Source organism: Glandiceps talaboti, chromosome 18 (assembly GCF_964340395.1).
Source record: "Glandiceps talaboti chromosome 18, keGlaTala1.1, whole genome shotgun sequence".
In the NCBI taxonomy this organism is placed as follows: Eukaryota; Metazoa; Hemichordata; class Enteropneusta; family Spengelidae; genus Glandiceps; species Glandiceps talaboti.
In genome coordinates this window covers 2,275,643-2,290,126 of record NC_135566.1, presented here as the reverse complement: position 1 = coordinate 2,290,126, position 14,484 = coordinate 2,275,643, and the positions used below count along the sequence as shown (strand labels likewise).

The following is a 14,484-nucleotide window of genomic DNA, read 5'->3' as shown; positions in this document are numbered from 1 at the left end:
AAGGTAACTTTAAACCTTTATGAAATTATGTCTCAATGTCCTATACTAGTGGGAAAAAACTTGTCCAACTCTAAACGGGAAGAGATCTCGAGTGTCATATAGGCTAGGCTTTTTTGAGTAAGGGCTGTGATGTGAGATGACATCCCCGTGATGAGATAACTGATACTACATCGACATTCCGACACACAGGCACTTGACTTGGTTCCCGAGATATGTATCACTGTCAGAATGTCTCTGTGATCGCGAAAGATAACACTCACAGAAACAAGTGTAATTTTACCCCTTTTGTATACGTAAATATTAACGATATTCTCGACATTTTATTGCATTCTAAGAGAAACGTTCTGATATACATATCTCGGGAACCAAGTGCGTGTGTTCACCGGCGACATGAGTGAGTCAAGAAATCCGGGGAAGCCCTATGACGTCATTAGAGTACCCACAATGCAACATACATCATAGCTCTGATCATGGCTACCTCTTTTCACTTCACGTCAGAAACGCCTCCCGATTCTTTGTTTTCAGGTATTCAGACACTGAATAAGTTCGCAGACGAGGTATGTTAACTTGTTTACGATGGTTATGTTCCTATACATCACACTATAGACGAGGTACGAATAATTTCCCAGATAATCACCGATTTATACGTATTGTAATACCAGTGCACCACGATGGCCACACGCCTTTTTAACTTCGGCATCATTACACGTATTTCTAAGAATAGCATTCATGATTTTATTAATTATTTCCGAATTTACTTACAAACATTTGACAAACCACCATGTTGTTGTCAGTGGGTTTGAGAAATGACAGGTACTCCCAGACATAAAGTACTCAAATCGTTGACTAGAAGAGCTAACTGTTTTCAACTTTCAGAAATCCCATCCATCAAGAAATTAGTCCTGCTTGCATACGGAGTATCCGGAACTCGATTCTGACAATTGTCCCCCCCCCCCCCGAGTCAAGTCAGTAATATAGACTCGTGCACCGTCTGTAAGCAGGACTATCAAGAAATATATATATATTATGTAGATTTCATTTCCTATGCTTTAAATCGTACTTTTAACTGTCTCGATGGAATTTCCAATATTAAAGGACCCCCCCCCGCCCCAGTAATGTGTTTATCAGTTATTTCATAGACCCTCTACCAACTATGGTTATTTATGGTATATATCACAATACATTGCCATTATCATGAATGTGCGTAGTAACTAATTTTATTATTATATTTTGCAGCAATTCAAACAATTGGTTGGAATTGTAATAGAGTTTTTAAAGGAACCAAGTAAGGTAAAGTAAACTGAATATATGCTTACATATATTCCCCCCACACACACACACACACACACACACCATGCATGCACACGCACACACACACACACACACACACACACCATGCATGCACACGCACACACCATGCATACATACATACATACATACATACATACATACATACATACATTACTTTATTTGTCGGTACATTGTTATAAATAGTCCAATGTATAGATGAAATCCCTCAGAAATAATGACACAATGTAAATCTATGAAGGCTTAGTATATATAAAATTTTTGACTATTCACATTTTCAGTCAGCGAAGTTGTTAAGTCAGTTAGATGAATTTGCTGGAGATCATGGAGTGAGTGCTGCAGCTTTACGGAATATTATCAAAGATCTACTTAGTATTCCTTACAGTAAGTATGTCACAGTGATTATATATATTGAAGTAAGTTTACATGTATGTATGTATGTATGTATGTATGTATGTATGTATGTATGTATGTATGTATGTATGTATGTATGTATGTGTGTGTGTATGTATGTATGTGTATTTATGTATGTATGTATGTATATGAATGCATGTATGTATGTATGTAGGTATGTATGTATGTATGTAGGTATGTATGTATGTATGTAGGTATGTATGTATGTATGTGTACATGTGTTTGTCATATGCATGTATGTGTGTATGTATGTATGTATGTATGTATGTGTGTATGTATGTATGTATGTATGTATTGTGTATGTATGTATGTATGTGTGTGTGTGTGTGTGTGTGTGTGTGTGTGTGTGTGTGTGTATGTATGTATATGTAATTTATTTAACATAGTATGGTAGTTTGTTTATGTGATTGTTTATAGTATGTACCATTGTCCTACTTTATTTTCTAGGTGCAATCAAGAGAAATCTAACACCAACACAATTAAATGAAGACTTCATCAATTTAGGTGAGTAGTACATAAAATCAGACCATGTCATGGTGTGATCATTTTCCTGAGTACAAGTTTCTAACTGAACACAACAAAGAGAACATCTGATATATAATTGAACAGAGATGTGTTTGGACTTTGTAAGTTTTATTTATACAGAATTAAAAATACTTCTGTTGCAGGACTATCAGAGGAAAAGTCAGCTTATTTTACAAATCAAGTGAGTATTGCTATTCTTCCATATTTGTGTACATGGCACAGTATCTAGTTGTAAATTTAAACATGAAATACTTGTCCATGCATGCCAACCTTCTAATGTTGTATCTGCCTCTATTAATACAATTCATAACTGTAAGGCCAAAAAAAAGAGTTTCTGGTTAGGACATTTTGTCAAACGTGGTGCAATGACATGAAATTTTCTTCTTTTTTTTGGTTATTCTCAACAAACCTGTCACTCAATCTACTATTTATGGCAGTTACTGTTCTTTTTATTTGTAATTTAGAACAAGTGTGTATGTGGGGGCAGATGTCATTTACTTATTCATGATTGGCTCTGCAGTTGCCTTCACTGAAGTAGGGAGGGTTATTTTTGTGTTTTCCCCTGGATCTGCAGACTGCACGGAATGGACAAACACGGAAAAAAAAAGACCGACGCAAGGGTATTAAAGTGATGCACATGCTGACCAGAAACAATTTTTTTTATTTTTGGCCTAAAGCCTACATTTTTGGGGTAGAGTAATGTCGATTTTAGAAAGCAAGTCATGGAAAGTACTCTATAAGGTACTCCCTAAGTTAGATAGTTTTCATTTAAGTACGCTATAAACTACTCCCTAAGTTAGATAGTTTTCAATTCAATGTGGTATGGTATTATCAGCTTAGTGCCATAACATACAAACACTAATCTAACCAGTCAGTAGTTAGGTAGTAGTGTGTGTGTGTGTTGTTGTTGTTGTTGTTGTTGTTGTTGTTGTTGTTAAATATTTACCTGCTTACATCACGATCTGTGATTTAGCTTCACTGTCTCACTAACCACTCGTAATGCTAGCAACTGCAACCGACTAATTAATCTCTATTTTATGTCAGCAATAGAAACTATATCTATATAATCTACCTTCAAATCTATATGTACCAAATTCAAAGTTCTATTTTATATAACACTATAAACCACGTATATTGGTACTTTCTATCCTAATTTAGAGGTACTAATGTGACAGGGTCTATTTTATGTCAACAGTGGAAGACTAACCTTGTAGCCCTGTCTAGGACAGCTTTAGGACAAAGTTTAATGATAAACCAACTTGTTGATATGGAATGGAAATTTGGAGGTAAGCTTTGACCCTTTTTTCATAATTTGCCTCTTTTTATTACACAAAACCAATAAACCAATAGGGTTGGGGGTGGTGGTTATGTTCTTACAATGTTAGTGACTTTCGGCTTATTAATTTATGTCATTTTAAAGGTCTCTTTGCTAGTTGACACAATTTTTGTTTCAAATTTCAATTTTTTTATGTTTATACTCCCTGTATAATCAGCCCTAGTTATCAAACCCTATCAACATTTCACAGTTATCAAATTTGTATTGGCTGTCTACCTGATAACAGCCACTGGGGTTTTAATAAATTCATTTGTGTATTACCTATTAAAACCAGATAATTTTTCTTTTTCTACAGTGACAGCTGCAAGCAGTGAAGTTAACAAAGCTGGAAATACATTCTTACAGGTAAGTACTCAAACAAACAAACAAACAAACAAACAGAGTTCCCACTGATTGGCTGATGTGAAGCCCCTGTGTAAGGGTTACACTGATTGGCTAATGTGAAGCCCTTAGACAGTTCCACTGGTTGACTGCTTTGATGCCCATGTAAGGGTTCTGCTGATTGGCTGATATGAAGCCACTGTAAGGGTTGCAGCTAGTGATTGGAATACCTATGTAACTATCATTTCTTATTACCAGTATCTCTGCTAGTGATGAGGGTAAGAAAATGATTACTTGTAATGACTGCTCCATGGGGTTTATTTTTGGCTGATTCCATTATATTTTGACAATGTGGCACTGTTTTCTCTGTAGTTAAAATTGGTTGTCAATAAAGGAAATAGGACTGAAAATGTCTACATGGGTAAGTTTGTCATGTTATCAATTATTGGCAGCAATGATCTGTGTTTTAGTATGTTGTGTAAAAGTTTATCTGTGCATATTTGTTAGCATAGCACAACTTAAGTGATCTTCAGTTACTGTAGTGCTGTAAGTATGGTGAAGTGTCAATCTGATTAAAATCTGATGTCACATTGACAGTGGTGAATACAGCTCGGTTTCTTATTTACCTTTATTTCCTTCATTTAGTGCTCTTTGTTTTTTATTTTGTTGTTCCGAGAGTGATTGTCGTTGGAAGCAATCACTCCTGGTGCAACATAATTGAAAACAAAGAGCACTAAACAAAGGTAATAGAGGTAAATAAAGAAATTGAGCCGAGTTCACTACAAGCAGATATTAATCAAATTAGATGAAGTGTATGTCTATGTGGTAGTGGGTGGAGGTTAAACAAGTTGAGTCAACAACCACTTAGTTGATTGTCATGATATTTGGTAGGGATGTAATATAGGGTGTCTATAGGGTGGATAGAATTCAAAATCAAAATGACTGCACCATAGTATATGTCCAGATCATTCAAAAAAATTCATATGTTAGCAAATGTCATCATAAAAAAACCAAAACATATTAATCATACCATACTTATTGCATTGCATCTCAAATCAGACAGAAATTTGACATTTATATCCTTGGTGCATCTCTAATGTATCACTTTTGTTTCAGAACTGACCGTACCACAGTTTTACTCATTCCTTCATGAGATGGAGAAGGCCAAGTCCAGTCTGGATTGCTTCAGTCAAAGTTAACGAAACATGTTTATCAGATGATGTAACCTTGTATTCATATATTTAGAATACTTATATTTGATATATATTTAGATGTTATTCCCCAATAATTTTATTCGTTCTGCCAAGGAAAATATGAGTGACCTAACAGAGCTTTGTCACTACTTGTCTAGCGACTCATAGAGACGACCTTAGGTAACAAGTATTTTCCGGCTGAATGAAGAAAAATATTGGAGAATAACATAATTATACTAGCGCCGGTAATATAAAAAAAAATTGGGAAAAGTAGTGGCAATTTTGAATGTTTGAACTAACAACAGATTTGTGCCTATCTTAGCAAACCGAAGGCTGGATTTCCAGTGGCGTACTAGGGATAGTTCAACCTAGGGGGGTTGGGGATGGGGTGGAATTATAATACCATAGGAAGGTGAAAGTGGGAGTAGATATTATTACATTGATTTGTGATACAGTGGCCATCAAGAACTGAAAAACAACTGACACCATATTTCTCATTTTTACATATTTGTCTGCACTATTATTTTGTTATTATTAGGATATACTTGTCTAAATATTCGTATTCAGTTTTGTATCATATAGTGCTACATTTCTCATAATTTCGTGCAGGATTTTTCTTTACAGTTATTTTATCATTACATTTTATATGAAGTCAATATTTTGAAGATTTTTCTAGGATCCTGTGATAATATGTTGGTATGTTTGATTTGTTCAAAATTATCAACATTTTGCAGCTGCAGTGACATCATGGTTTGGTTGGATTTCTCTTCTCAGATGTATTGTCACCTGAAATAAAATGTTAGTAGAAATATATTGTGTATTATAATGTACATTGAGTGGTGAAAAACTACCAAAAGATCAATTGCTTGAAAATAAAACATGCCACAGTGCTGTACCAAAATGGTTTGAATTTTCACTCTATACATTTCTACAGAATACATCTAAGGCCTATAAAAAATAATTGTTTGGTTCTGCTTACCCGACCCTACCCAGTTTTTCACTGCTGACCCTTAACTTCTTTTTACGTATTGAAGAAAAAGTGATAAAATCGCAAAAATTGTGAAGTCTCATGAGAAATAGTGGATGCAGAAACTGACATCAACTTAAAAAGACAATATAAAACTGTTCTTCCAATCTGTAATGGCTGTACATCTGATGGGAAGAAACTACTAACACAGAGACCATTTGGAAAACAATGGAAAACATAACTACCTGAACTAGACACACACATGAAAAAAATATAAAAAATAAAATAAAAAATCTACCTACACCTTCTATTCTAAAATTGAGCGCAATCGGAACCAGTGACAATTTTTTTTATTAGGCCTAACTAAAGATAAATTACATAAATGGTTAACATTATACTTTCACAAGGATACATATTATTTTATCTCACCCTGATGCATTAGCTTTGTCAACAAACATCATTTCATTCAGACATCATAGGATAACCAGTGAACTTTAACTCCAAAGTAATGTTACATGCATTCCTATCATACATATTCTAACATACAAATGTATTGATACACAAACAGAATACATGTGTGAGGGAAAAGATGACCCATTTTACTATTTTGCATACTGACAGCGAAGCAAGGGAAGCATGTTAACAATCTTGAATTGCAGGGATATGAGGCCTTATCTCATAGAAGGGGGTACTCCCAGTAGTGTTAGGCTTTACCTCATAGAAGGGTTACTCCCAGTAGTGTTAGGCTTTACCTCATAGAAGGGTTACCCCCAGTAGTGTTAGACTTTACCTCATAGAAGGGTTACTCCCAGTAGTGTTAGACTTTACCTCATAGAAGGGTTACTCCCAGTAGTGTTAGGTTTTACCTCATAGAAGGGTTACTTCCAGTAGTGTTAGGTTTTACCTCATAGAAGGGTTACTCCCAGTAGTGTTAGGTTTTACCTCATAGAAGGGGTACTCCCAGTAGTGTTAGACTTTACCTCATAGAAGGGTTACTCCCAGTAGTGTTAGGTTTTACCTCATAGAAGGGGTACTCCCAGTAGTGTTAGACTTTACCTCATAGAAGGGTTACTCCCAGTAGTGTTAGGTTTTACCTCATAGAAGGGTTACTTCCAGTAGTGTTAGGCTTTACCTCATAGAAGGGGGTACTCCCAGTAGTGTTAGGCCTTATCTCATAGAAGGGTTACTCCCAGTAGTGTTAGGTTTTACCTCATAGAAGGGTTACTCCCAGTAGTGTTAGGCTTTACCTCATAGAAGGGGTACTCCCAGTAGTGTTAGACTTTACCTCATAGAAGGGTTACTCCCAGTAGTGTTAGGTTTTACCTCATAGAAGGGTTACTCCCAGTAGTGTTAGGCTTTACCTCATAGAAGGGGGTACTCCCAGTAGTGTTAGGCCTTATCTCATAGAAGGGTTACTCCCAGTAGTGTTAGGTTTTACCTCATAGAAGGGTTACTCCCAGTAGTGTTAGGTTTTACCTCATAGAAGGGGTACTCCCAGTAGTGTTAGACTTTACCTCATAGAAGGGTTACTCCCAGTAGTGTTAGGTTTTACCTCATAGAAGGGTTACTTCCAGTAGTGTTAGGCTTTACCTCATAGAAGGGTTACTCCCAGTAGTGTTAGGCTTTACCTCATAGAAGGGTCACTCCCAGTAGTGTTAGGCTTTACCTCATAGAAGGGTTACTCCCAGTAGTGTTAGGCTTCACCTCATAGAAGGGTTACTCCCAGTAGTGTTAGGCTTTACCTCATAGAAGGGTCACTCCCAGTAGTGTTAGGCTTTACCTCATAGAAGGGTTATACTCCCAGTAGTGTTAGGCTTTACCTCATAGAAGGGTTACTCCCAGTAGTGTTAGGCTTTACCTCATAGAAGGGTTACTCCCAGTAGTGTTAGGCTTTACCTCATAGAAGGGTTACTCCCAGTAGTGTTAGGCTTTACCTCATAGAAGGGTCACTCCCAGTAGTGTTAGGCTTTACCTCATAGAAGGGTTACTTCCAGTAGTGTTAGGCTTTACCTCATAGAAGGGTTACTCCCAGTAGTGTTAGGCTTTACCTCATAGAAGGGTTACTCCCAGTAGTGTTAGGCTTTACCTCATAGAAGGGTTACTCCCAGTAGTGTTAGGCTTTACCTCATAGAAGGGTTACTCCCAGTAGTGTTAGGCTTTACCTCATAGAAGGGTTACTCCCAGTAGTGTTAGGCTTTACCTCATAGAAGGGTTACTCCCAGTAGTGTTAGGCTTTACCTCATAGATGACAGTTTAGTCTCTTACTTTATGGGACTGTGTACATGTTATCTCAACAAGTTTCTATCACAAACTGACATTGTTGGGCAGTGGCAACATCATGGCTGACGTAGTGAGAAAACACCATATTACAACACTTTATTGACTGTTTTCTCATACGTATTTATTTTAATAGTTACTGCAATAATACAGACATACTTCACTGACAGGAATTACAAGGTTTACCATTGGCTATAATTTACATAGGAAATCATTTCTGCCCCTGTAATCTGTGTTCTTTGTATGTCCTGGACATGTTCTCATCTCTCTCATTAAAGCTGAGTTCCTTGAATGTCCTGGACATAGTCTCAACTCCTTCTCTATTAAACAGACTTCCAATTCTCAATGCTACATTTGACAATGGACTAGCCTCTGTCCAAGTACAATAAACTCACCTGCAAAACATTACAGTTTGACATAAATCTATTTTCATGATGGGCACATCATAATAAATACAGAATTCTTTCTTTTGGGTTAGTACACAGTATGGGTGCCATCTATTTGCACAGACAGTCAACAACTCAGAACATTTTTGTCCTGTGTTCATTTCATTCTTTTTTTTTTGACGAACTGTACATAGTAAGTGAAATGTTAGACCGGTCCTCATAAGTAAAACAGTACCGGTAGAATTTTGAATCTCGGGGTGAACAAATTCACACTTTGTCTTTTTGGGTGACTATTTAAGTAAACATAGTGAGGGAAACTGAGATTAACAAACATTTCGAGCAGAGCAGAATCAATCTGTACTTTTTCAAAAACTACCAATATTGCACTTACACTGATAAAACTTTCAACTACAAAACTGTACATATTCACAAATACTAGTAAAAAGAAATTACAAACCAAATAGAATTCTCATAACCTCTGCATTGTCATGTATGGATTGATTTACAACCTTCAACACAATCTGATTCTGAAAACTAGCTGAAGAATTATTTAATTTGTCCTTCGCATGCATGGATTTGATTGTAAATTCTTCAGCAATATAATCTGAAAACTAGCTGAAAATCTTTGTATGGTGAAGCATGACCTGGATTGCAATCTCACACAATCTGAATCTGAAAATGAGCTGATATTTTTTACATCATTATAGCACGAGTCAGAAGTTTACCTGCTACAATCTGAAATCCAAACTGCATCTGAAAGCTAGCTGAGATTATCATGCATGGATTGGCTACTACAACCTTTGACATAATACAAAAAATTAGCAGAACATCTTTACAATGTTATGTACTGAGTTTGAGTGTGACCTTCAACAGAATATGAATCTGAAAACTAGCTGAAAACAAATCAACTGTACAAGTATAATTCACTATTTACAGAAAGTAATTTAATCAAATTCCATTTGAATGAAGTTGTAGAGACTATGTTATACATCGAATTACTCTGTAAGGATGTCGTGACAAGGCACCCTCACCATCAGTCAACCCCTCTCAGAGGGAGAGAGGAGGCCCGTGAGGGTGCAATGACACAACATATCATACAGTAAAACACTGAACATAAAGACAATATAGTAGATCACTTTGAAGGATTTGTTCATGTTCAACTGATGGGTGATACATCACCTACATAAACTTGGTGGATACACTCACAACTACTTATCAAATCAACCAGTATACCAGTATAGTGTATGTATAGGGAAGGGGAGAGGAATGGCTTTATAATTTTGCCATTAAGGCCCCTTTGGACCAGGATTATAATACTCACCAGGGAATTGATCAATTTTAACACACTTTTATAATATAGTGGGTATCTTATTTGCTTGAACCCCACCCCCCCCCACCCCCCCCATCACAACCATAGTCATAGTAGCCTGGTCAGACTTTTACTTTTTTATGATATATCTGTAACTAGTTAAACTTGTGTGTGTGTCTGCAGTAATCATCAAAACAATATGATCCCAGATGACAAATCTTTAGTGTAAGTGTTTCTATAATTTATTTGCTGACAGACAGCAATATTTGTCTTGTAACAATTTGAATTGTTGATAGACAGCCATATTTGGCTTGGCTGTGACAGCTACTTTAACTAGTGCATATACATGTACATAAAAACACCAATACCTAAGACGCTCACAATGTTCATCAGGTTGGTAAAACATAGTAATAATATCATGACCAAGGGTTCTAATTAGTTACGAGTAACGTTTTGTCTGTTCACGTCAACAGGTTTTGTCAAACTGTCCATTTGCTGGCTTTATAGCAAGGCTCTAATGTACTTCATCTTAGGAAATAGTATTTTCATGTTATCACAGCTACATCAAGGAAGCTATATGGAACTTAATCTGATTAAAATCTGATGTGGTGAAAATGCTTTATTTACCTCTATTTCCATCGTTTTGTGTCATTTGTTTAGTTCTGAGTGATTACCACCTTAAGCCACTTTCACCACTTCAGATTTTAATCAGATTGTATGGAACTCACTCCCCTATATTGTTCTATATTTACATGGACTACACACAAATCATTTCTACATGTACTATAAGTATAAACTAACCCTATTAAGTAGTTATTCTGCTACAAAGTAAAATAACTTGTCTTGGAAGTACAATATAATAACTATATGCTTTCCAGTGACCCTGACCCCTCATTATTGGCAGTGACTTTGAACTTACATATATTTTGGGTTTTGTATATTCAAATACAAAGATCTGTTTTTCATCATTTGTGTGGGAAAAGAATCAGAGTGATTTAAAAGCATAAATTACTTTATATTTGAAAAAATATCTATAGAGTGAGACAGTTTGTCTGTATTAAATTACTTGTCATTCATTGATGGAAATTAATAACAACTAAATGTTACTCTGTAGACCGTCCTGGGATCTATGGATTGTATGTTTATGCACAGACATTGTCTGTGGTTGATGTACTTGGGGAGACATAATTTGTATGACAGACAGGCAGTAAGTAAAGGGAGGAACAATGACCCTTGACCTGTTATGAATATATTAGCCTCTATCAAAGCTTAAACTGGAATTATATTTCCAGGAGAATTTATGTCATTTTTAAGTATTTTGTAGAACAAATGTTATTGATATATCTATTTGACTTATAACAATGAAATCAAAATTGTTGTTAATATTTTATGACTAATTAGGTCTTAAATTCAGTTTCCAAGAGAGATTCCAAGTGTAATTTACATATTAAGGTACTATTCGGGAGTTATTTGAAATTCCAGGACTTTTATGAACTCCCTGGGATAGGTTTGAAATTCTGGGATTTTCCAGGAATAATTTGAAATTCCATGATTACTTGCGGTGGATTGAAAGACTCTCCACAAGTGTACAAACTGTGTATAAGGTTCCGGACCATATCCCTTCTATGATCAAATACTAATTACCTAACCCTATACATGGTGATACAATAAACACTGAATCACTTTGTGAATATCATTGACTTTATAGCCAGGCTATCTGCAGGCTGGGGCTGGCTAAAAGAATGTAATATCATTGACTTTATAGCCAGACTGTTTGCAGGCTGGGGCTAGCTAAAAGAATGTAATATCCATGCATAAAAAGAAATGAAAGATATACCACCACTACGATATGATAACTTATACCAAGCTAACAAAGTGACTGCATTTTGGTTGATATTATTCACAGTGGTACCACCTTCAACATCACAAATCATACATTCACAGTTTTTTCCCAAATATAATAGTAGAGAGACAGAGTGTAAATGCTAGTTCTGAGACCAGAGTAAAACACAAATTGACAATAAATATCTCTATCAACTTACAATAAGGCATTCCAACTAAATAGACAAAATTTATACAGATAATCTTCTTTTTTTGTTGACTTATAACTTACACAATTATCCTTTCTCTCAAAATAGAATGATATATTTTCTGTTAAAATTGGAATTCATACACTTATGGTAATATATTTCCACATTTAATAACATCAACTACACACATTGATGTACATTACATCTTTACTGTCACTACTTTAAGTATATTTTCCCACACTAATATCTTTCTTTACACATTTGACAAGTATCACACGTCTTCCAAATCTCTGTAAATCATAATTCTTCCAAGTAATTCTACAAAACAATTTTCTCTTGTTTATAGAGCCTTAAACGCAAATCTGTAAATTTTTGTACAGCAGCGCCCTCAACGACAATAAAATAAAATAGCTCCCCCTTCCAGTGGCAAAAATAAATAAATAGCCCCTTCTGTGGCAAACACATCCATCTGTTGCTAGGAAGTTATCCAGATTTTGGTTTGAATAATATTTTTGTAGTTGTTAGTTAAAAGTAATAAAACATACAACTGTGGTTTGCTTGGTACTGAGAGGGCAACCATCTCTTCAGTTGGCACCATGCACAGATAACTTCTTTCCCCTACCGAACCGATTCAGAAATGAATAAATCTGAACCATTCCTGATATCTTCAGATTGTAATATTCTTTTTCTTCCCTGTCACTTTCTCCTATTAGCTATATATTAGCTACTTAACATAACACTCTGATCTTGTGGAAACACACGAGAGTGGCTTTGTTCACTTTTTTTTTTACAGATATACAATCTGTTTCAGCCATCCTATACTTTACACTGGGATATTACATTACATTATTACAACACAAGGTAACTTTAGAACAATACTAGTTACATATACACATGACTGGCTAGAACGTTGTTGTTGAACTTTAACCTTTTAACTGAGGTTAAAGGTCAGACGTCCCACCTTTAATAGTCAAGGACCTTTTTTTCAGATATGTTGTAACACGCCTGGTGAGTGATGTGTATAGTGTTTTTTACTTATTTTCTATCAAGTTCTGTAACTTGAAAACCAAGTCTCTGGCAATCTTCAGCACAGCCTTGGCATCATGCCTCTCTGCCATTTCTGAAAGGAAGGAGAAATAGAATATTTAATCTGTGGAAAAAGAAAACACAGCATAATTCCTGAAAGTTGATATTACGGTAGTATTTCTATAAAATTCTACATATTGAGGTGAAAACATTCAATACTATTGGTCGTATATTTTTATATAGCAACTTAATTGGCAAAATAATGAGAACATTTTCAATAGGAATAGCAATGAACATATATATGTATATTTACAATTAACAAATTATCCTTTTTAATATAAAAGAAACAAGAAAATGGTCAAATCTGATAAGTTTCACAAAAACAGAAATCCTGTAAACTTATCTTTCAGTGTATTCACATAAACTGTGCACTCTATACTATAACACACCATTAGAGTTTGTAAGCAAGATTCATATTGCAGTAAATAAATGAATCCATATAGAATGTTTACACTATCCTTACAAACTCTAACCCCTTACTATTTGAAACTAAGACTGCATACTATTGTGACCTAGACTTCAGAAGCACGACTCAAATCTGCAGTGTTTTACTGCAATAATACCATGTTGCCCCTGACAACTGATCAATGTGACCTGATTTGCATGTATATATGTGAAAACAAGAGATGGGATGCAGTTGTATTCTGAATATCATCAAGTCATCACCACAAAAGGAGCTGTGGTTTTAGTATAAGATATAAAACTTAATGCTAACATGCCTTGTTGTATATCCTTACTTATAGTTCTATATTCTGATACATTGCAAGTTATATTACCGGGGATAGGTAGCACAAGTTGTGACCATATTTCATTTCCTGACTTTGATTTGTATTAACAATAAATATTACTATCTCTTACTGACCATATGATCATATTTTGAACAAGAACAAGTTACATAATAGAAAGATGGATTTACAGTAGAAATAATGTTACTTTAGTGTTTTATTTGTGTGACATGACTTTTTTACACACACTCAGACAACTTCAAATGCAAAAGACACAAAATACATCTATAGGTGTGTCCACAGTGGGGATGTAGAAGTAGTAAGTTATCGTGTTGTTTATCAGTTGGAAAGTAAGTAATTGAAGCCATTAAAATCAACATCAGTCTATGTCTATTTTTCTGAGCAGAAGCCTGTTTTTACTGCACAGTGAGAGAAAGCTGATGTTTTATTACTTTTCAAAGTAATTGGGCAAAGGATCTTGCTGTGTGTATTGTTGGGTCTCTGTTATTGTTAGGTTGGAATTGAAATGTATGTGTCTATCTTTGTGTCAAAAACACCATGTCCCATAGGTGAAACACCAAGCCAACATCATTTCTACTGTGATACT

The 14,484-nt window shown here is 35.3% G+C and overlaps 2 protein-coding genes across 2 annotated transcripts in view; one reads left to right on the top strand and one right to left on the bottom strand.

The window, feature by feature from the left end:
* Positions 1-455: 455 nt before the first annotated feature.
* LOC144449190 (COMM domain-containing protein 7-like) lies at positions 456-5,974 on the top strand. The gene is made up of 9 exons (XM_078139692.1): positions 456-557; positions 1,237-1,290; positions 1,590-1,692; positions 2,170-2,226; positions 2,391-2,428; positions 3,443-3,533; positions 3,879-3,928; positions 4,277-4,325; positions 5,021-5,974. The coding sequence occupies exons 1-9, from the start codon at positions 471-473 to the stop codon at positions 5,101-5,103; spliced, it is 612 nt and encodes a 203-aa protein (XP_077995818.1). The 5' UTR covers positions 456-470; the 3' UTR covers positions 5,104-5,974.
* Positions 5,975-10,126: 4,152 nt separating this feature from the next.
* LOC144448875 (small G protein signaling modulator 1-like) overlaps positions 10,127-14,484 on the bottom strand; it is a 64,250-nt gene continuing 59,892 nt past the window's right edge. Inside the window, exon 22 of the mRNA XM_078139211.1 lies at positions 10,127-13,186. Coding sequence (XP_077995337.1) covers positions 13,098-13,186 — 89 coding nt within the window. The 3' untranslated portion in view covers positions 10,127-13,097. The remainder of the gene's footprint in view (positions 13,187-14,484) is intronic.